The sequence below is a fragment of the Cololabis saira genome, chromosome 1 (assembly GCF_033807715.1).
Source record: "Cololabis saira isolate AMF1-May2022 chromosome 1, fColSai1.1, whole genome shotgun sequence".
Classification (NCBI taxonomy): Eukaryota; Metazoa; Chordata; class Actinopteri; order Beloniformes; family Belonidae; genus Cololabis; species Cololabis saira.
In genome coordinates this window covers 34,969,431-34,988,844 of record NC_084587.1, presented here as the reverse complement: position 1 = coordinate 34,988,844, position 19,414 = coordinate 34,969,431, and the positions used below count along the sequence as shown (strand labels likewise).

At 39.2% G+C, this 19,414-nt stretch overlaps 2 protein-coding genes across 3 annotated transcripts; one reads left to right on the top strand and one right to left on the bottom strand.

The window, feature by feature from the left end:
• Positions 1 to 990: 990 nt before the first annotated feature.
• Positions 991 to 16,647, top strand: xpnpep1 (X-prolyl aminopeptidase (aminopeptidase P) 1, soluble). Of its 2 annotated transcripts, none has more exons than XM_061721553.1 (20): positions 991 to 1,107; positions 2,630 to 2,754; positions 3,045 to 3,108; positions 3,609 to 3,713; positions 4,048 to 4,140; positions 4,336 to 4,479; positions 4,759 to 4,854; positions 6,464 to 6,545; positions 7,152 to 7,362; positions 10,690 to 10,779; positions 10,899 to 10,949; positions 11,342 to 11,400; positions 12,813 to 12,890; positions 12,997 to 13,068; positions 13,207 to 13,267; positions 13,449 to 13,518; positions 15,286 to 15,459; positions 15,922 to 15,998; positions 16,092 to 16,190; positions 16,377 to 16,647. In XM_061721553.1, the coding sequence occupies exons 2-20, from the start codon at positions 2,638 to 2,640 to the stop codon at positions 16,494 to 16,496; spliced, it is 1,863 nt and encodes a 620-aa protein (XP_061577537.1). In that variant the 5' UTR covers positions 991 to 1,107; positions 2,630 to 2,637; the 3' UTR covers positions 16,497 to 16,647. The 2 variants fall into 2 exon arrangements, with proteins under 2 accessions (XP_061577537.1, XP_061577527.1); XM_061721543.1 differs by lacking the exon at positions 991 to 1,107 and adding an exon at positions 1,843 to 1,974.
• Positions 16,639 to 19,002, bottom strand: si:dkey-246e1.3 (uncharacterized). Its single transcript, XM_061721656.1, has 3 exons — positions 18,706 to 19,002; positions 18,522 to 18,618; positions 16,639 to 17,314 (listed from the first exon to the last, which is right to left on the bottom strand). Exons 1-3 carry the CDS (start codon positions 18,809 to 18,811, stop codon positions 16,981 to 16,983), a joined length of 537 nt encoding a protein of 178 aa, XP_061577640.1. The 5' UTR covers positions 18,812 to 19,002; the 3' UTR covers positions 16,639 to 16,980.
• Positions 19,003 to 19,414: the final 412 nt, after the last annotated feature.

The following is a 19,414-nucleotide window of genomic DNA, read 5'->3' as shown; positions in this document are numbered from 1 at the left end:
TCTTCGGATATGACACAAAAATAAAACTCATTCATTCATTCATTCATTCAACCTAATAAAGCCAAATGTTTCATGCCATCTAGTATAATCAGTACTCGAGTTGAGGGGGGATGAGGGGGGATGGCATCCCCCTGAAATAAAAACGGTCAAAATCATCCCCCCTGTAAAACTGCCATCCCCCCTTTCCGTCCCTTATGTAATTTCATCAATGAATGTGGTTTTACTGCTATTTCAACATTTAGAGTCATCACCAGAACAATAACACCAGAAAAATAACTTATTATTTGACAATTTTCACCTGTTTCAAGTAAATTTTCACTTGAAATAAGTAGGAAAATCTGCCAGTGGGACAAGATCTTGTTCCACTGGCAGATTTCTCTACTTATTTCAAGTGAAAATCTACTTGAAACAGGTGAAAATTGTTGTTTTTTTCCAGTGATGAGTCTTGTTTTAAGTGTAATGAGATTTTTTTTACTAAAATGAGACATTCTAACTAGAAATAAGACAAATATTCTTGTTAAGATTTTGAGTTTTTACAGTGATCCATTTTACTTATCCTGTGAAGGACAGAGGCATATTGATAAGTTCAGAAAACTGTTTTTTATTTTTGTGTTTTGATGTATTTGATGTAAGCCCAGTGGATATTTAAAGCTTACAGAAGGCTGCATTTAACTGCTGCTATGTCATTCCTGCACTATTTCTGCAGGTGTTTTGGTCAGTGCTATTATTTGTAATATATTATATTATATTATATTATATTATATTATATTATATTATATTATATTATATTATATTATATTATATTATATTATATTATATTTAATCAGCACAAATGATCTGTCCCCATATGATAAAATCCACCATCCCCCCTGATTTTTTTTACAACTCGAGTACTGAGTATAATAATGCTGCTGTGGACAAATCTGTCAAAACAAAGTGGTTCAGGAAGGGGCGGGGCTAGAGCTCCTCCCCTATTGGAGGAAGCGGTGGTCACGTGACCGCTGACATCAACAGTGACATGGCAGCCTCCTGTTGTGTAATAAGCTGGCAAACAAAAAGCGCTTCGATTTTTTACCCCGGAATCACACTTCAAAGACGAAAGTGCGGGTGTGTATTCAGTATTTCACTGGCTGCATGTGGGGGCACTTCATTCAGAGCTCGAGGGGGGTTGCAGCGCTGCAGGTTTTGTCTCTTTGCCGCTCACTGTGCAGCTGGTAGGGATGTTTTCAAACGAGCTCACGGCCGCTCATACCACGCGTGTCTGTAGTCTGCTGCCCTCAATCCACACTAAGAAAATCGTTTTTCTTGGATCTGTAAAGCTTTGCAAGATGCTAGCAACTTTGTCCTATCAGTATAATGCCACACCCACAACTAAATTAATTGTCAATAATGTGGATTTATTAGTTATTGAATATTGGCCTGTTGATCAAAGTCAAGGTACAAAGGATACCATTTGTATCATACAAATTAAAACCCCTCAAACTCTGGGAATTTGCATAATTTAATAAGGAATATTTAAAAAAAAATATGTAATCGTGGCTGTTTTTTTCTAGGTAGTGAATGCAACTGTAATGAATGAGAACTTGTAAACAGCACGAGATTTTCAGCCAATAGGAGAGCTCATCGGTTTAAAGTACGGCCATGTGATTGGTCAGATTGGTGGTGTTTTCTGCGTCGATTCACGCCGTCTTGCAGCGAGGGATTTAAATCACGCTGCATCCAGCTCTTCACACTATCATCTCACTATTGTTTTACGATGTTGTTGCAGTGGAAATGGAGCACATAAAAGCTGACTTTAACCGGTGACGCCTATCTCTTAATAATTAACCTTCATAGCTGTCACGGTTGCTGAATTCGCACATTGTAACTGGTTAAAGATACTGGAGAGGATTGTTACATTTAGTCCAGCAGATTTCAACCAGTAACTTACTGTATAACTCCAATTACCTGAAGTCATCATGGGGTCCAAATCAGGTAATATGTAGGTAATTTATTAGTTTTCATGATTTGAAATAGTGGTTGATGACGGCTTGGTTAGGAGTTTATTTTAGTCTATATTCGATAACCAAACTCAGAGAGTTTATGGACTATGAAATATCACCTAGCTCCATCTGTTTCCACTTGTCATCAGAAACCTTGCCTTTTTTCTCATTCAGCTTATTCCATTTATATGGAATGCACTTGCTGAAAAATTGAAGATGTGCCAGTCGATTCATGCATTCAAACGTTTGTTTAAGTTTAATGTGTTTGAAAAATATGAGGGATCCAGTAGATAATACTATTACGGAATTATGTTCGGGATTGTGTAAACAATATGATTTATTTTTTGTACTATGTTTTGTATGTTTGATCTGAATAAGTTGATCATGTGAGAAGGGTAGGCGTAAATAAGCAAAAGCTTCAGCCTATTCCTTTTCGGTTAGGTCTCTCTTTTTTTTTTTTATGTGAACTAATGCTTTCAGTTGGTGTCTACATTAAGAATGACCTGACCGAAATAAATATATTTTCATTAATTCATTCATAGCTGATCTTATAATTTGTACCACTGTGATGGCATTGTACCACTGAGGAAGATTTTGACCAGATATTGTGACTTTTTTAAAATTTCTATATCCTTTTGTCCATGCAGAAGCAGACATGTCACCAAAGCTTACAGGGGAGCTTCTCCGGTTGCTTCGACAAGCAATGAAGAATTGTAAAAACTTTTCAGAGCCTTTACAGGCCTACATCGTCCCGTCTGGAGATGCACATCAGGTAAGTCAGTATCACATACTCAATATTCGTGTTGAGGATCTTTCTTTCCATTGCTAACGCCACTTCTAAACATAAATGTAACACACACAAGCTCAGTCTCAGAGAACTGCAGCCGCTTGTCTTAATTCAAGTATGGCTGTCTTGTTTGACCATGTAGCTGTTTTCCTGCTGTCTCACGGTGTGAGAAAAGTAAAAAGGTGGACTGTTAAATACATGACAGTTTGAAAACGATTTGACACTGACTACAAATGAAGCTGATCCCTGTGTTTATTTGTTTTCTATCTTTTCAGAGTGAATACATTGCACCATGTGACTGCAGACGTGAATTTATCTGTGGATTCAACGGCTCTGCTGGTACGTTCAGCCTGTGTGCGAAGAGATGTGGAATGCAGGTGCAATCTGAAAATGTAGCCAACACTATCTTGATTTAAAAATTATCAATCAGATAAAAACTAACCTCTTGATCCAAAAACCTCGGACCTTATTGCTTTCTTGCTTTCACATTCAACTTTTATTCAGGGGCAATGCTCAGATAAAGCACCCATATTCAAGTGTATCTAATGTCATATAGACGATTAGTTCAGCAGCTTATATTACCTTTGTACTGTGCTAAAAGAGGTCTGCTTTTGTTGTGGCAAGGATCCACCCTGACATGAACACTTTTTTATGACAAACACTTAGTCTTTCTCCTGTTGCACTTGTTTAATTGCAGATACACAGTGTAACCCTATAATATAGCTCATCAGCATCGGCTGAACTGTGTTTGACCAGAGTTTTACTGCATAAAGTCAACTAAAGTGGAGCAATGTAATGGGCACGCTGTAAATTACTTATTTTCTCTGTTAAATTTTCAGGAACCGCCATCATCACGGAGCAGCACGCTGCGATGTGGACTGATGGTCGATATTTCCTCCAAGCCAGCCAACAGATGGACAACAACTGGAATCTTATGAAGATGGGTAAAATCAGTTTTTAATTTGGTATTTTAGTGGTAAATGATAATTAAACAGTCATATTTTATCTGTACAGTGTTTTTGTAAGACTTTTCTTTTTTTTCCTTTTTAATACTTTATTTTTTAAATGTAAGATGTGTCCTGATGTGACATCAGAGGAAGAATAAAACTGTTTTGAACAAATGTTTTTATAATCAGATTTTAAGAGATAATTTACATTTGAAATTAGTAAAAAGAAATCTTAATTTCAGCACCTTACGTTCACAGGTTCAGATTTAGAGGCCATCTCTGCAGCACATCTTCAGGCTGTGATGGATGCTCTTTGTATCGTTGTATGCAGGACTGAAGGAGACACCTTCCCAGGAGGACTGGCTGATCAGCGTCCTGCCGGAGAACTCCAAAGTGGGAGTGGATCCTTGGATCATTGCTGCTGGTCGGTTATTCACTGCAAAATATCATAATTCATCTCAGATTTATAGGGGACGCTGAATAAATACTACAGACCAAGGATCAACAGATCCAAATCTTACAGAAATTTCTTCCAGGTTTAATTTGTGCATTTGTTATATATATTGAGAAAATAGTTTTCCCAAATTACATAGTAACTTTCTGTAATATTGTGTTTCAGACCAGTGGAAGAACATGACCAAGGCTCTGACCGGTGCTGGCCACTCACTGGTGGCCGTGCAGGATAACCTGATCGATATAGTCTGGACAGACCGACCAGAGAGACCCAGCACACAACTCCGCACCCTGGGACTAGACTACACTGGTTAGTGGCGACTGCACGGACACCCTGAAAATCAAGTTGATCAGGCTTTTGTGTGAGATGCATATACAAGAAAAGAAAGGAAAATGTTCACTTTCACTTCTCTATAGTTATTTCTATAGTCTCTATAGTACTATATAGTACTCTATAGTCTTCTTGGGCTCGCCTGTTTTTGAATTCCATGACAGAATAAACACAGATTCAGCGTAACCGCAGTTGTTTTAAGCACACTTGAGGCTGCTTGTTCCCTCATCATGCAATGTTGACTCTGTCTACTTGTAGGTACTTCCTGGCAGGACAAGATCACCACACTGCGAGCCAAGATGTCAGAGAGGAAAATCTCCTGGTTTGTTGCGACAGCACTGGATGAGATTGCATGTATGTTACGTTTTTAGAAATAAATTAGGCCTCAGAATTTTGTAATTACTGATGCATGAAATAATCAGTGGCCATAAGTAATATATCTTCTGCTGCAGAAGAAATTTTGACATTTGATCATGATACAAACAGCCGGATATGTATGGTTGTCCATCTAGATACCTTCATGACCGTTTGGTTTGTCTCATTAGTTTCTGTTTCTGACTGATTAAATTATAGGTATGTGTTACCGGTAGTTACAGAAATGTCAATTTTGCTTCTCATCGAGTAGCATTTAGACAGTATCAACAAAGGGATTCATCCACAAAGAGTTTGATGACTACATCTGATTTTAAAGAAACCAAGTGGTACCTAAAGTGCCGTTAGCTTGAGGGAACGGTTGATTTCTGGATCCTGATATATATATATATATGGCTAGAAGTTTGACCCTGCTAGCCTGGGCAGCCTAGTGGTTACAGAGGTGGGCTTGGGTTCAACTCTCCAGGGTGGCAACAGAGGGGATCAACTGCGGGCCCTTGAGCAACTCTTCCAGCTCCCATCCATAATCATCCTGCATTCTTTTTCCTGAAGTTTACTGATGTGAAAGCAGATCTCACTTGTCAGCTGGCAGTAGTCAGATAGTGAGGGAAAAAATAACTTGTACAACATTTAGTTTCTGGCATGCTGGTTCAAATTGACAAGAAGTAGCAAGTGATTGAGGGAAAGTGCGGCAAGAACACAGCTGTGGGTCTTTAGGGGGCGGCCTCTGCTCCCCGCGCTCAGAAAGCAGAGAAGCAGAGAGGTTTGTAGTGTTCAGAGTCGGCTCAGAACGTTAAATGTGCACATTTAAACCTTAGATACTTTTACTTATTTAGTTCACTGGATGGTAGTAGATTTAGACACAGATGGATGACGTTTTATCTTCATATGAATGATAAGAACAGAATACACAAATGAAACAATAAAAACAATTATAACTCATATTAAAATATCAGTGTTCACAATTTGTATTCAGCAATAATGTTTCCATTCCAGGGTACCAAACGAGATCTTAATGCATGCAAAAAAATATATTCACCTACTTATAACCAAAACATTAAATACTTGCTGAATGATGCTGAGATCATTTCTCAGTGGTTGTCTTTGTTCTGGTTGCAGTGCTTTGGAGGCAAAGTTATAAAGTTATACAATTTCTTGGGTCTATCACCGGTGTATGTTGAAGGCTGGTTGATGTGGCTGTGCAAAGTCTGGTGTGGGGATTTCAAGTTAATAGAAATAACAACATTTGTTATCTAACAACTCACTTCACTTCCCCCGTTCCTTTTTGACTCCGAATTTCTTCAAAAACAGCAACACGTGGCATCGAATTGATTGTATTTGCACCTGGCTTGTAAAAGTTGCAAAATTCTGGAAACAGTAACAAATTTGACCATGAGACATCATCCTCAGGCCAGAAATTTCAAATGATTACTTATTTATTCATTTTTTATTGAATACTTTTAGTGGGAAAACGACGTGAAGTCCAAATCTGTCTTGGTTTCTGATTTTATTATGCAACAAAAATCTTTCATTTTTTTTGTTATGTGTAATTTAATGAATGGCATTAAATGTACAATTCTGTTTTTCTCAGGGCTGTTCAACCTCCGTGGTGCTGACATTGAGTACAACCCTGTTTTCTTCGCATACGCCATCGTAGGAATGAGCTCTTTAAGGTAATGGCATCCAGCGCGGTGCAGCAGGAAACTGGTTGGGAGCTATGCCAAAGATTTGTATGTCTTTCCTGGTTCCTTTCCTGGACATTTGCAGTCAACAGGCGTGTCACAAACATCCACACTTCGCAGGTCACAAGGATCTGGTACTTTCACATCTTGAAATTGAAAAAAAGGAAAGTAAAGTGAGCTACGCCTTAAAGAATCAGGAACTGAAATTACTAAATACCTTTCTACGCTGTATTTGTGTCCTAAAGGTGCCACAGCTGGCTGGCTCTGTTCCCTTTCTTTTATAATAAAAAAATAATCTCTATCAAAACAGAAAATGTATTAAAAAAGCCTTAACCAACCTCTCAAAAATATTAAGACACGTGCATAGGTTTAAACACAATCAGGTCCTCATTGGCTCACTGGTCTTAGACGGTACACAGGAGACACCATTTAAAAGAATTTGAAAGAAATAAAAGACATAAATAAATAAAAGACTCTTGCAATAAGTATTTTTATGAATGAAGACAATCATTAACAAAAAAAGGAGCAGTCACGTCCTCTATTGTACTAAAGTTACAATAATCAGTAAAAAAAAAAGAAATGTCTTCACCCCAACAGGTTTTTCGTGGACCTAAAACGTCTTTCTGAGCCCGCGTTGAGGGACCATCTGCAGCTGGACTCCCCCAGCAAGCCTGAGCTCAGCATCCAGGCATTCCCTTATGAGTCCGTCTACATGGAGCTCCAGGCCATCTGCGCTGCGCTCGGCCCAAAGGAGAAAGTTTGGATCTGTGACAAGGCCAGTTGTGCTCTCACGCAAGTCATCCCCAAGGTGAGAGAACAACCCCACATCCACGCGTGACTTAGAAGATCATTGTCAGTCTGAAGATTTTTACATCAGACAAAGGTGTTTCCCAAGTAAGATCTGGACTTCACCGCCCTCCTCTTACAAGCAGGAAGAATCTTCTCAATGTGTACATCCTCATACCTTAGTCTGTAGTGATGGGAATCTCAGAGGAAGACTAGATTCTGCCATTCCATGTGTTTGCATGTACACGCGTCATTGTTTTGCTCAGAATGTTTCCAACATGGCGTAAAGGCAAAAAAACTCCATAGTGTTAAATTAATTTTATTGACAAGTGACAAACTCAGAAAGGAACCAGTGTAAAAAAAAAAAAAATCATATATATATATATATATATATATATATATATATATATATATATGCCCTCTTTCACCTTTGTTACTACTTTGTTATCTCTATGTATTTAACAAAAACGATGTCAAAAGGCTGCAAAAGCATCTTAAAATAAAGTTAAGTACACACAGCTAGCTAACTAACTAAACTAAGTCATTATCTTGTGAAGTTATCAGGCACTCTCACTCGTCGTCGAGCAGGAAGGAATTTTGGCCCACGTTACTTCAGGTCATGAAGGTTTTTGACACCGATTTAAAGTGTCCTCTGTTAATGTTCTCCCACGGTGTTTTAGTCTAATTAGGTCTGCATTTATCTAGGACAGGTCCCAGCTGTTCTGGTGTAGCTCTGCCGGGGCACTCGACGTCACCGTCTTGTTGCATGGCCCAACTTTGACTAAGATTTAGCTGCCAGACAGATGACCTCACATTTGACGTGGGTATACTCTTGGTGAGCTCAGTGGTTGGGAAGGCGCCCAGGTCCTGTGCATTCAAACTCATCTCACATCCCGCTACAACCGTGCAGGACAATTAGCATTTTTCAAATACGCTGCATTTGATTTCATTAAGCGTGGTAATGTGCATTATGGTGACACATCTCCACTTCGGTCTCGCCTGTTCAGGTCAAAGGACATTGTTGCAGAAGTCTTATGGCTTGTTCAGTTCACCTGTGAACTTTAATACTTAACTTGCTGACTGAGAGCTGTGGAGCCTGAATCATTTTATCACAGTTCATTGTAGAATGTGTGGAGGTGAGGCTGAGTAGGACCCGGATGCAGGAGAGCGAGGCAGCAGGCGTTCCAGAAAAAGTGATTTATTTAGTCAAAAAAAGCTAAAGCGTTGCTGAGCAGGATTTAGAAAAAGCAAGAGCTTAACCATGACAAAAACCCAAATACCTGACCTGAGACGTGGAGGGGAGAAACAATACGGACCAGCATGGAGCAAGGGAAGCCAAGACATAACTTAAACACAAGGACATGGGATTTCAAAATAAAACAGGACGTAAATACAAAAAACAGGTCAAAACCCAAAACTGTGACAGAATGATGAACTCCAAATTGTTGGTGAATAATCTTATAATTTATAAAAATTGCTTCTTTTAAACCATTCTAAATGTTTTTCCTCATTGACAGACAAAACCTCTGCTTCCATAGAGGTAGGTGCACTTACAGGTGATCAGCTAATTGATTTTAATTAGCTGCAGCTGGCTTCCAGTGACTGCACCTTCTCAATTCTTATCGGAGCAGTAAGAGCAAACATAGTTTTCATACGCTTTTAAGCATTTTGGTGTAGTTTGTTATCAGATTGTAATACATCACGTGCTGCTGATCAGTTAAGGCTGCATTCACCACATTTTAGCACCTGTTCAGGGCTGGATGTTTTAATTTTAGGTTTTTATTATATGCTGATATGTCAAACAAATGAAACAAATATGTTACTTGATTACTTGACGGAAGAGTATTAGGACCAGGCAGGAGAAAAATAAAAGTAATATTTTTAGAGGAGGAAGATTTTTTTTTTCATTATGCACTTGAAATGTCAAAATGTCGAGAAAAATGTCGAAATGTCGCGATTAATGTTGAAGTATAATTTCGAGAAAAAAGTTGAAATGTTGAGGAAAAAAGTCGAAACGTTGAGAAAAATGTCAAAAATTTCGTGAATAAAGTTGAAAGGTTGAGAAATGAGTCGAAATTTCGAATTTATTCTTGTAATTGTATTTCAACATTATTCTCGATATTTTGACTTTTTTCTCAAAATGTCTCTCTTCCTCTTCATTAAAGACTGCAAAAACATGCATCATTTTAAAAATAACCCTTCCTGCTCACTGCATGGAGTGAATCACTACATCAAAAACAATGATTTACTCTAGGCACTTTCCAGTGCATTGTTTGTTTTATTTGGCTTTCATCAGATATTTTCCTTCATATTAGTGGAAAAAAAATGAAAAATATATATATTTTTTACATTTCATTGCATTTGTCCACTTTGTCCAGTGAGAACTGATTTAATATGTGCATACACACATTTATACATAAGATAATAAAGCACCTGTAATAAAAAATCATTTTATATGAGTAACCAGCTGGGGAGGTGTTAGAGGACGTCTCATATTGATGCATTGTAACTCAGCAGTGAGGATTATTCTCTCCGGTTTTGTTTCTCACAGGTTTAAATTCAGACTGAGCATATGTTCATACAGTATGTTTGGATAACTAACAAATCTAAGTCTTATGAATTGTATTGCGGACCATGTGTGTGTTTAGGGTTTAGAGGATTTTTAAGTCACTGAATCCTTTTTCTTTATATAAAAAGTGTGGTGGAGATTCAGTGCCTTCCCTCGGGTTCCTGTAAAACCCTATCGTAGGTCTGCAGAGGGGCCGCCATCAGAGTTTTTTAAGACAATCCTACATTAGTTAATAGTATACACCATTTCTCTAAATGTTATGCAAAGGAGCTTTAAAGTCTTGTGTGTGGTCATCCCTGTAGTGCACCAGTTAGCCATTGTGTCTGTGTCTCTCCTTTTTCTGTTCTTCATTCTCTCTGTCTGTTCTCTCTTTTCCTGCTCTGCCCAGCTGGCCTTCAGCAGGAGCTCTCCCCTTACGAACCGGGTCCTGTTCAAGGTTTCTTCCCTCCTAAAGGGGAGTTTTTCTTGCCACTGTTTATGTTATGATTATGTAATAATTGCTTGGGGGTCATGTTCTGGTCTCTGGAAAGCGCCTAGACAACTTCTGTTGTAATAGACGCTATATAAATTGAATTGCATTGAATTGAACTTAAATAACTTTACTGGATCATTTATCAAGCCAAACCAGCATTGATAATTACCATGGAGTCCCTTGGCACTGACAGCAAAGACAATACATAGCACTTACAAAATGAACATGTTTTACAGTTATTTAAAGATGTGTCGCCTTTTGATCATTAAATGTGTCCCTACACTTGCTTTTTTTTTTGTTTCTTTTAGATCCACAGAACCCCGATTCCCTACACTCCACTCTGCCTTGCTAAGGCTGTGAAAAACGCGACTGAGATTCAAGGCATGAAAATGGCCCACGTAAGAACCTTTGAACCACGCAACCTTTGAACCTTGAAAAGTATTTCACACCCAGTTATTCAGTGCAACTTGGCAGTAAACTGTGACTTGTGTGAAGGTTGTATGCTTTTGCCCAACAGATCAAGGATGCGGTTGCCCTCTGTGAACTATTTGCTTGGCTGGAAAAGGAGGTGTGTTGGATTTTCTTTAAAACCGAGTATGTTGGCCCACCTGAGAAAAAGGGTTTTCTAGAGTCCCCACTGAAAAAAAAGGAGAATTAAAAAAAAAACAAAACATACAACTAAAAGTAATCTTTGAAGTCTTTTCATTATCTATAAGCTTCAGCTTTTCAGGAACTTTCTTATTCTAGTTTCTGCACTTCTAATTTTCACCAAAATGACTTGGGAACACACTATCTTTGTGTGTGTATGTCTGTTGGCGCGTGAGAACGAGAACACGAGAAGCATGTGTTCAAACTGAAGTGATTGCGTCACTCAGTGTGTGCTTGAAGTGTAAAGTGTGACGGAGTTTTTGTTTCAAAATCTTGTCCACTTGACTCTCGACTTTGGCTTCTGTTTCCAAGATACCAAAAGGGACCGTGACCGAGATCTCTGCTGCTGACAAGGCTGAAGAATTTCGCAGGTAATTAATCTCATCTTTATCTTTAGGAAGGTTTTGTTTCGCTCAGTGTCCAAGGTCATCCAGTTCAACTTCATGTCTGCTTGAGTGCCAATTCCAATGAAGCTCGACGTTTTAAGACTGGGACAATGCAGGCATCACGTTCAAGGGCAGTCAGTCACCTGTAATAGGAGTAGAAGGTCAGGGTGCTTGCGCAAGTCTTGAAAGTCTTAATAAGTATGGGATTTTGAAACACTGTTTTCCAGACCTTGAAAAGTCTTGAATTTTGTGTGAAAGTCTTAATAAAGTATGGGGAAAAAATGTATGGTAGAATTTTACAGTATGCTCAAAGGCATTGTGAAATGAGAAATAGAAAGGTAGGCTATAAAACTTATAATAAATAGTTTATTTAACTATAAACTATAAAAATAGTTTATTTTTTGTTCTTACCAAGTGAGCTAGGTCAAATATGCACTTTTATGTCTTCTGATACAGCTTGTTCAGAAGTTAAAATGAGATAACATAAAGATAGGTTCAGTCATGTCAAGGACAGAAAAAATAAGATGCGAGTGAAGAGACTGAATTCTACATACATTCATCCATCCATTCATGTGTTTTTATAGATAGTCTTTGTGACACTTGTTTGATGTGAAATTCATGTACTTGTGATGTTCATGTTTTGAAACGTTTTCATCAGTAAGAACATAATTTACTGTAAATAATGCATTCGTTCATTGAATACTAGCCTATAAAAAATTCTAACAAACATTTCTAATAAACACAATTGGTACAATCTCAACCAATGAAGTAGGCAATAGGCACACAAGTATACAAGTACGTAAAGTTAAGGTCTTGGGAAAAATCTGGGATCAGTTTTAAAAAAGTCTGGGAAAAGTCTGGAATTTTAATTTGGAAAAAGAGCAAGCACCCTGAAGGTGAACTGTGTCCTCCGGTTTCTGTTTAAGCCTCTGGAGTCTTGGTTATAATGGGCAGCTTTTGACTTCCTTTCAATTTAGCTCTATATTTCACCTTAAAAACTGTTTGCCTCGTTTGGTCTCCTTATGTTCAGATTTTTCAGTTGCTTAGAAAAAAAAAAGTTTGAACAATTTGAAGCTTTACTTGAATCTCGGGGTTTAGAAAGAGGGAAGATGTGTTTGGAAGATGTTAAGAGGTGTTAACATCCCTGATCTGGTGTAATGGCCCCCTCTATTGGAGGTAGAGGAAGGGAATAACTATTATTTACTCAGTACATACTTTACTACCTTTTAAGTAATAACTTGTGTAAAATCGTCATACATTTTTACAGAGATTTTTTTTTATGCAATTGTATAGATTTAGGAGTTCTTGGAATATCGGCCTTCTGCACACTGATTCTTTTTTTCCCCCTCACATTTTCTCAATGCAAATTTTCTTTCCTCATTCCACATGTTTTTCAGCCAGCAGAAAGAATTTGTCGGCCTCAGTTTCCCTACAATCTCAAGTGTGGGCCCAAACGGAGCAATCATACATTACAGGTCAGATGAAGGAGACATGTGGGCACTGATGTTGTGGCACATCCTTTGATTATTTCTAATCAGCAGGTAAGTTATCCACATATTATTTTCCTTCTTCTTCTTGTAGACCACTGCCTGAAACCAACCGAACTCTGAGCCTGAATGAAGTTTACCTGATCGACTCGGGAGCTCAATACATGCAAGTATCTTTTATTTTGTTTGGACCAATCAGCCGTGTGGTAGACGTGTGTATCTAGATCCTGACTTCTGTCACCTCCATGGCTGTTGATATCATTTTATGGTACTTTATGCTACTCTGTATTCTTGTGTTTGGCAGTGATGGAACCACAGACGTCACACGCACCGTGCACTTTGGTACACCATCTGCTTTTGAGAAGGTAATTTAATTGAGTATCATCCAAATAAGTCTAATGTCAGGTTTAGTTTGCTAAAGGTGTCCTAGATACTCTTACTTACAACACAAGCAGCACAGTGCAAATTACACTGACTGAATTTCTGCCAGTTTGGTTATGTAAGTTTATTTTGCACTGTTTTATCTCTTTTTCTCCCAACTTCCAGGAATGCTTTACATATGTGCTGAAGGGACACATAGCTGTGAGTGCTGCCATTTTCCCCAATGGAACCAAAGGTGCGGCTCATCACTTCATAAACAATTCCTGCTAAGCTTTACTGTATTTTACTGTGTGCCAATTTTTTTCTTTTTCTTTCTCAAAATAGACAGTTAAGATGATGAAGCTGAGTTTTCTAGTTGGAAACATGTGTCTCCCAGGGAGCAGAGATTTGAATTAAAGTGTAATGTAATTTTACAACAGAGGGCTTCACTGACTACCAGGTTCCAGCACATCACAATATTTCAGTGAATCTGAGAATAGTTTCTGAGCTAAAACATGTAAAGGAGAAACCTTTTTCATGCCAAGGTTTCTTTTTATTTATGTTTTTTTTGTTTTCTTTTAAAGTTTTTAAGAGGCACTGGAGACGGTGAGCAAACTCTTGGAGTTTCACAGGCCAGCGCCGTGCGTATCAAAACAACCAGTTACTTTTGCTTTGTGTAGCGTAAACTCCAGTTTGATGTGAAAAACATTACAGATGCTCTTTACTCTCGAGACACAGTTGCAAGTCGGCTCTTTGTGTCGGATCCTGATCCACACATGTTTATGGGAGTTTTTCTTTCAAAGTAGAACATTTGGTTTATTTAAGTTTATTTAAATGAATCCCACAGTCTGATTTATTTAAGGCTTGTGCTTGCTTAGTTCTCTGACGATCGCACCATGTTTTTCACTGTAGGAGAGATTGTGGGAAGGAAAAGATTCTTCATTCATGTACATTTATTCTGAATGCTGTAAAAAGTCACCAGAACAGCTGTCAAGCTTGCACTGTTCTGAGATGACCCTAAAATCACTATCAAAGCTTTTTACAGCCTTTTGTGATTCAGGTTTGTTTGTGGTGTTTGTTTTGTTTTGCTGGATGAACCACAACCACAATAATACCTTTGTCTGCAGAACTCTGCAGAGGAGTATAATGGTACTACATAGAGAGGATGTTATCATAGCTGTTTGCAGCGTTAAACTAAACCATAAATATAATAATCAGATTCATGATAAATTCTATTAAATATTTCACTTGTCATGCTTGAATTGACCAGCCAGACTATTACAGCCACGTTTGTGAGTTTGCTCATCTTCTTCCAAAACAGTATTCTGCTCATCTTCATCCAGGCATGAACATGGATACAAGTGTGACTCTTAACTGCCCACTTGTACATTTTTGCTGACCAGTCACACTGCCGACACGGCAACAACCTTCTCCTAGAGTAGCAGGATAGTCGAGAAACCCATTAAAACTGCTTTGCAGAGGCACAAAGAGTCCACGTTCCTTGTCCAGACTTTAAACTCCCCACACGGACCTGATGGGATGTGATGTCTGTGGAAAGCAGGCCCAATCTACGGAGACCCCTCTACGTCCCACCGGGCCCAAAAGATTTATTGCTACCGTCACGGTGCTGGACTTTCCAGGACACCCTTGCATGTTTTTTGTCTCTGACTGGGTCGGAGGTCCTTTGGTAGCTTGGGAGAGACCTACTCAGTGTAAAGCAGGTGGTGATCACTGTATGGCTGATTGCTGTAAATGTGTTGTCGCAACAAGAAACGAACTGCACCTGCATTCATGATGAATTACAGCCGTCTGATTATGAGCGTGTCTGCTCGTTTGGAGCTGGACTCATTTGCACTGCTCCTTGTTGACATGAGGTGGTTGTGTTGCGTGTGTTCATAGATCATTGCGTTTGTTTTTATGGCCTTTGTCTCACATTGAGGCAAAAATCATTTTTCAAATTAACAATTTTTTATATATTTTTTTAAAAATCTGAAACATGTGTAAACCTTTGTTCTCCTCCCAGGCCACCTCTTGGATTCGTTTGCCCGTGCAGCCCTGTGGGAGTCGGGATTGGACTACCTCCACGGAACGGGTCACGGTGTGGGCTGCTTCCTCAACGTCCACGAGGGGCCCTGCGGCATCAGTTACAAAACCTTCGCCGACGAACCTCTGGAGGCGGGGATGATTGTCAGTGACGGTATGGCAAGGAGATTTCACAATATCGCAATCATTGGGACAGAAATTCAGAGGCAACTTAAAGTTTTCAGCAGATGCTTCAGCACCCTTTTCTTTCTTTGACAACATATCATAAGCAGCCAATAACCACAATGAAAGCTTTACCACATGCTCCTAAATATACAAATATGATTTTTTTTTTAACAAGCTGGGAGCTTCTAGTCTTTGCATAGACAAAAGAAGTTTTGAACACGTTTGTGTTGATTTCCGGCGATCAAGGTAATTGTAAGAAACAAGTTGGAGAGCTGCTGGAGTTGTTTTTGGCTTTAACAAGGAAGCTTTCTCAGCTCTAATTTACTGGATCTCATGTAGTAGTTCACATCCTGGGGTTTCATCAGCACCTTGAGGGTCTTTCAGGTCATAAATATGGTTGCAGCTCCACCAGAGCTCTATTAAATCTTGTGCTTGTATCCCGATTCTTTAGAGCCTGGATACTATGAAGATGGATCTTTTGGCATTCGTATTGAAAATGTGGTCCTTGTTGTATCAGCTAAGCCCAAAGTAGGTTTCCAAACTTAAAAATAAATAAATGTATTCATAATTAAGTGACTTTTAATGTGGAGGATCATTGTGTCTTCTGCCCTTTGTGTGCAGTACAATTACAGAAACAGGGGAAGTCTGACATTTGAGCCTCTCACTTTGGTCCCTATCCAAGTGAAAATGATGAACACAGAGCTGCTCACTCAGAAAGAGGTAAGCAGTATCCAGCCACTCCATCTTGATATTTGAAATGATCCCAAACATATTCACCCCTGTAAAATGCATCAGTCAGCTCCAATATTTTATCAAAACATACAACAGCTGGCAAAATGTCAACTAGGAATATTCCCCGCTCTTCCTTTGTGACACCCCCTTCAACGTCCCCTCCGTGTCGTGCAGAGAGACTGGGTGAACGAGTACCACCGGCAGTGCAGGGAGGTGATCGGAGCAGAGCTGGAGCGGCAGGGCAGGAAGGAGGCGCTGCTGTGGCTGACCAGAGAGACCCAGCCCATCGTCTGACACGTCACTCCCATGACATCGGATCACTCTCTCCAGGGCCAATTCCCGATTGCTCTGCAGTGATAATCATTCGTTTTTGTGTCTCACACTCAGCGTCTTTTTGTAAAGCCCATCCCATCAGCAGTTTTATTAAAGATAGGTAAGAATCAAACTCTTTGATGTATTGTTTTATGTCACAAACAAAGAAAAGAAAACTTGTACTGTACAGTAACACTTTCAAAGGCTTTGTAATGTTTCCTATTAAATGGCAATATTGAAATCATAACATTTACATAAAAGCAGGCTCCTCTATAATGAGCAGGATTCGTGCTGTACTTGATGTCAGCTACAGCAGGAATGCTTCCAGACAAAAGGCGTAGATACATCAGAACAAGTGTCGGGTTCCTCCTGAGTAAGGAGAAGCACTTTTAATTTGTGCCACAGGCTGAAGCTGCTCGCCATGACAACTCCACACGTATTTAACTCAAACTGGAGGGAGTGCCCTCTAAAGCTGCATGTAAAATATGGGAGGGTCCAGCACGATGCCGCTGCTGGGGTCACTGGCGTACTCTTGCAAGGACAGAAGCAGCTGGGTCTGCTCCTCCGGTCGCCCGCTGGCTACGTTGCGCCTTTCCTCGTCTTCATCCTTCACTCCTACAGGCAGTGGGTTACTGTAGATGTAGTAGATGCTGGAGTTGTCCTTTGCTGCCTCAGGTTTCCTGAAGAAGGCGAGAGGATTGATGAAGCTGGTTGACCGCTTCACGGCCTTGACTGCCACGGGGTCCGCCAGCTCTCCATGGGTCACAGCGTTCTCGTAAAGATGGGCTCTCTTTGACTGTCTGGTGAAGCACAAGTGATGAAGTAAACTCATTTAAGACCACCTTCCACTTTCATTCAAATTATAGTCTATTTGAAGGCTAACACTGGTTATATTCAACAAAAAAAAACACCAATTTTCTGTGACTCAAAATGTGCAATATTCCTGTTTTTTGGTTCTTCTATATAAGCACTTATGATTACCATGACCTGGATGATTGAGAATCAGATTTTTATTTGAGATATACATATATATATATATATATATATATATATATATATATATGATAGGTGTGTATATGATATGTGTATATAACTTACATTTTTTTTAAAAGCGTACAATTTGATGGTACGTGTCTTTGATAAACAGTTATAAACAAAATAAGAGAAGAATTGGATAATTGTCGGAGGTCTGTCCCAATAATTTGTTCCTTAATAAAATAATTTAAAACTCAGTACAATGGATGTAAACCATTGTACAGAAAAAAAATGGCCAGAATCTCTGTTTTCCATTAGGGTTAACTAATACTTCATTGACTAGATAGAGAATATTTCAGATACTAAACCTTAATATTTGTGGCCTGAGTTTTGTTTGGTAGGAGAACTAGCCTTACTCTCATGTTTTAGCTTCCTCAAATAGCAGAACACTGCTCAGTAGTTTTAGTGATTCAAATTGAAATGTTAGTAAAACACGTTCAGTCTTATTAGGTTTGGGGGTTAGTTCCTCTTGGAGCTGTTTGGGGCCCTCCTAGTCGGCCTCGTTGTGTTATGGGTCATATGATCAAGTTTTCTCTTAATGACAATCTCTCAACTGTCTAAATCTGTTCTGATACTTTCCACTAATTTTAGTACATGTGTCTCATTTTTTCTTTAGTATTTGATTTGAAAAAAAACAAACAAACAAAAAAACAGCAAGCATCAATCTGTATTATTGTGCTTGAAAATCCTTAAGGCCTGAAGGACTTGATCTTGGCTCCTGAAGAGGTTTCACAATTTTCATTCAGAAAGCTTCATCAGTTCAAATATAATCAGTTCAAGAACCAAGAAGAAGAAGTCTCTTTGTCTTTGATTGAAGCCTTTGAGGATGAATAAGCCATCAGAGGCTATCTTTGGGTGGAGAACTAAAAACAAATTCCTCTGAACATACAGACTATCAATACATTTCCTTGCACCTTTTCTGCCAACAGTTTTTTTTTTTTTTACAAGTATCAAGAAAACTCCCATCCTCACCTGGTGCGGTTGTAACAGACGACGATGCAGTACAGCCCAGTAACAGTGAGGATGCACAAGGCCAGGGCGATGATAACAATATTAAACACTCTGAATTCTTGGAAAAGAAAACCAGGAAAAACAAACAACACTCAACATGTATGACGATTGTCGTGAAGTAAACTGTCATCAAAGCGTAACTCACCGAACAGAGGCGCGTTCATCTCGTCGTCTTGCAGTTCCTGAGCTGCAGTCCTGTTCAGATGGAGGTTTTCTGCCATCGGGGCTCGGTCCTGTTGGGCTCCACTCATCCCGCTGCCATTGGCATCTAAAACACTGAGCAAAGGCTGCTTCAAGCCTCCTCTCACTGGCTACAAGAGAAACTCTGTCCGTGCGATTCCAACAGCTTGACCGTCGCCATGGAGACACCCTTCATCTTTTGTCAACCCTTGGTTGGAGTTGGACACCCTCTCTTCTGTCTGTATGCGGCTCCACTTGTTTACTGCTCATTATTCTGCGCAGCTTTCTGGGGGTACGCTGAGGGGAGGGAGATGTTGGCCCTTTTAAACTGTTGGTAATAAGCTCCGAGTGGTGGCCCCAACCCAGTGGCTCTGCATGCTTCTGTCTCCCAGCACTACAAATGTGCAAACACAAGTAAAGTTATTATGTATATGGTATATTATGAAAGAAAACTTCAAATATAGTTTGCAATCCAAATAAAAGGTCTTTAATATCAGCACCACATATTTGCTTTCTTGGTTTGGCTTTGAAAAACATGTTATGTACCAGACAGGAATTATTCAATATGTCTGTTTGCTTGGCTGAGATTTTTCTAAAGTTAAATAAACAGGGAAAATCAAATCTCCAAAAATCCTAAATGTTTCTGCAAACACTGATGGAGAAGATAACATGCC

Bases quoted from the DNA above. Each gene is read 5' to 3' on its own strand.
- si:dkey-246e1.3 (XM_061721656.1), bottom strand. From the start codon at position 18,811: ATGAGTGGAGCCCAACAGGACCGAGCCCCGATGGCAGAAAACCTCCAT. The intron at 18,619-18,705 runs GTGAGTTACGCT...TTCTTTTCCAAG, and splicing joins GATGAACGCGCCTCTGTTCG to AATTCAGAGTGTTTAATATT. The intron at 17,315-18,521 runs GTGAGGATGGGA...GTGCTTCACCAG, and splicing joins GTCTGTTACAACCGCACCAG to ACAGTCAAAGAGAGCCCATC.
- xpnpep1 (XM_061721543.1), top strand. The intron at 4,141-4,335 runs GTCGGTTATTCA...ATTGTGTTTCAG, and splicing joins TCCTTGGATCATTGCTGCTG to ACCAGTGGAAGAACATGACC. The intron at 4,855-6,463 runs GTATGTTACGTT...TGTTTTTCTCAG, and splicing joins AGCACTGGATGAGATTGCAT to GGCTGTTCAACCTCCGTGGT.